The 2,258-nt window shown below is 48.2% G+C and overlaps 2 protein-coding genes across 2 annotated transcripts; both read left to right on the top strand.

Moving 5' to 3' along the window:
• Positions 1-35: 35 nt before the first annotated feature.
• On the top strand, positions 36-866 carry PPTG_19725 (hypothetical protein; the record flags this gene model as incomplete). Its single annotated transcript, XM_008918234.1, has 3 exons — positions 36-92; positions 163-449; positions 519-866. The coding sequence occupies 3 exons, from the start codon at positions 36-38 to the stop codon at positions 643-645; spliced, it is 471 nt and encodes a 156-aa protein (XP_008916482.1). The 3' UTR covers positions 646-866.
• An 815-nt stretch (positions 867-1,681) lies between these two features.
• On the top strand, positions 1,682-2,214 carry PPTG_19724 (hypothetical protein; the record flags this gene model as incomplete). The annotated part of the gene is made up of 1 exon (XM_008918233.1): positions 1,682-2,214. A coding segment is annotated over exon 1 (513 nt), but the record flags the coding sequence as incomplete, so codon positions are not given.
• Between the last annotated feature and the right edge of the window lie 44 nt (positions 2,215-2,258).

Below are 2,258 nucleotides of genomic sequence, written 5' to 3'. Positions count from 1 at the left end.
CAGTGAGAAGGTCACTACCGTCTCGTTTCATCTCCATGAGCCAGGTTTCTTTTTTGGAACGGGAACTGACACGGAGATTGGAGCTGAAAGAGGTAAATACGACAACTTCAATGTCCCACTGCAACGTGGAATCACTGACGAACAACTCCACGGAGTTTCCAGCGCGTTGTGAACAAAGCTGTCGAGACGGTGCAACCAGAGGTTATGGTACTTGTCTGCGGTGTCAACACGCTGGCTAGAGATCCACTGGGAGGGTTTAATCTAACGATTGACGGCATTTGTGACTGCGTTGAGTGTGTCATGGGACTGCAGCTACCTGTCTTGTGTCTTGGTGCTGGAGGTCATAGTGGAGCGGATGCTAGCAAGCCTTTTGTTGTTGTTGCCGCGACTGTGATCGCTCAGCGTCAAAATCTTCCCGAGACGATCCCTGAACACGATTTCTATGAAGAGTAAGAAGCCACATGCAGACGAAGTTGGTCTCTATTGCTTACTATTGCTTCGTGTTTAATTGGTTGTAGGTATTTGCCCAGCATGTGGCCTCTCCACGACGCCAGCAGCCCCCTTCTAAATCTCAACACGGCGGAATCCATACGCAAGATGGAGGACTTCGTCTTCAAGAGTCTGGAACAGGTGGCTTCAGTTTGACAGAACAGAATCCAGCGAGTACTTAAGAAGCGTTCTCGTGTTTAACCAGAATTGATGCAACGCAGTTAGGTTCTTGATGCTCCCACCCATGAACTCGGACATATCAAGCCCCCATACATGTTACATCTGCGCCGTCATGGATCGTTGGACTTATGAGTACACTTTTACATCGAGGCGGCTGCACCCGAACATGACGTATGGCTTCTCGCTTATGCTGTCGCTTAAATACGCTTTGAACGTGAATTTTTGAAGACACTGTCGAACGAGACCTTCGGACATTTCCGGCTTCAAGAGAATGCCTGAGGCTGTCCATCAAATCGTGGTCAGCGTTGCGTTTATCGTTCACGTAGTTGAAGTCTTCTCTGCGAATTCTTTACTTGGTTGGTTGTGCGTGGGAAGAACTGTTGCCTGTGCCGCACGTTCAACTCAGGCAGTAACGTTGAATGATGCTGAGTTTGCCAACTTGCATCTCTATACACTCTAGATACCTCCAATGCCTTCGATGTTTTCTTTTGTTCGGACATAGGATGATTGTAGCATGATCTCATATATCAAACGGATATTTATCGATGAAGTAATGTGGAACCCATTCGGATCATGAGTCTCACTGAAGCCAGTAGCTTAGAATTTGAATCTCTGGAGGAATTCTCACCCTTCGATATTTTCCCCGTAAGAAGATGCATGTCGGTCTCGCAGCAGTTGTAAAACTGTGTTTGTATGATAAAAACTATGAAAGTCGGTCACGCTCCTGATATTTTCGCGTCTTATCTGAGTTTGGATCCATTTTCCAGTTACCATGACGTGCCAACGGCAAATTACCTTGAATTATGCCCCCCCACAAAGTGGAAAATGGTTACGGCAAGTCTCCGTTGGCATTATCTCGAATGCTCTTCCTCCCACGAAGTGTGGAAACAATAATCGTGTTTCTCCGCAACATGGTTATGGCAAGTCTCCGTTGTCATCATCTCGATCGACCATCATTCTTTTGTCAACTTCAATTTACAGACCGCCCGCTGGTCTCACTATCGAAAATCCCTCGTGGTGCTCACGTTAACGATGCTGCTGATCTCCACACTCGCCGAGGTAACTTCGGGAACCCTGGCCATCGCGGCAATTGGTAGCTTGGTTCTCTTCGTTGCTGCCTCTTGGCACAAACAACTCAAGTACGGGGTCATTGACAAGAGAACTACGATCCATATCCCCGACTCGACCCTACCACTAATCGGAAATACCTGGGACCTCATTATCCATGGAGTCAAAGGAGACATGCACGACTTCACCGCTCAACTAGGCAAGCAATTCAACGCCGAACCGGTCGTGGTTCGGGCCCTTGGGATCCCACTCAACTTGATCCTCTTCACGCCCGAAGCATTCGAAGACGTGCTAAAAACCCAGTTCCATAATTTCGAGAAAGGTCCTTTCATGTGTGAAAACCTTCGAGATCTGCTGGGTGACGGTATCTTCGCTGTCGATGGAGACCCGTGGGTGCATCAGCGCAAGACGGCAAGCAACCTCTTCACTATGAGAACCTTGAGAGATTCCATGACAACCGTAATCCAGCGTCACGCTGTCACTCTCTATAACATCCTCCAACGTGCCAGTGACAACCACGA

Source organism: Phytophthora parasitica (assembly GCF_000247585.1).
Source record: "Phytophthora parasitica INRA-310 unplaced genomic scaffold supercont2.162, whole genome shotgun sequence".
NCBI lineage: Eukaryota > Oomycota > Peronosporomycetes > Peronosporales > Peronosporaceae > Phytophthora > Phytophthora nicotianae.
Note: the sequence above shows the minus strand (reverse complement) of the source record. Positions and strands in the feature narration are given on the sequence as shown.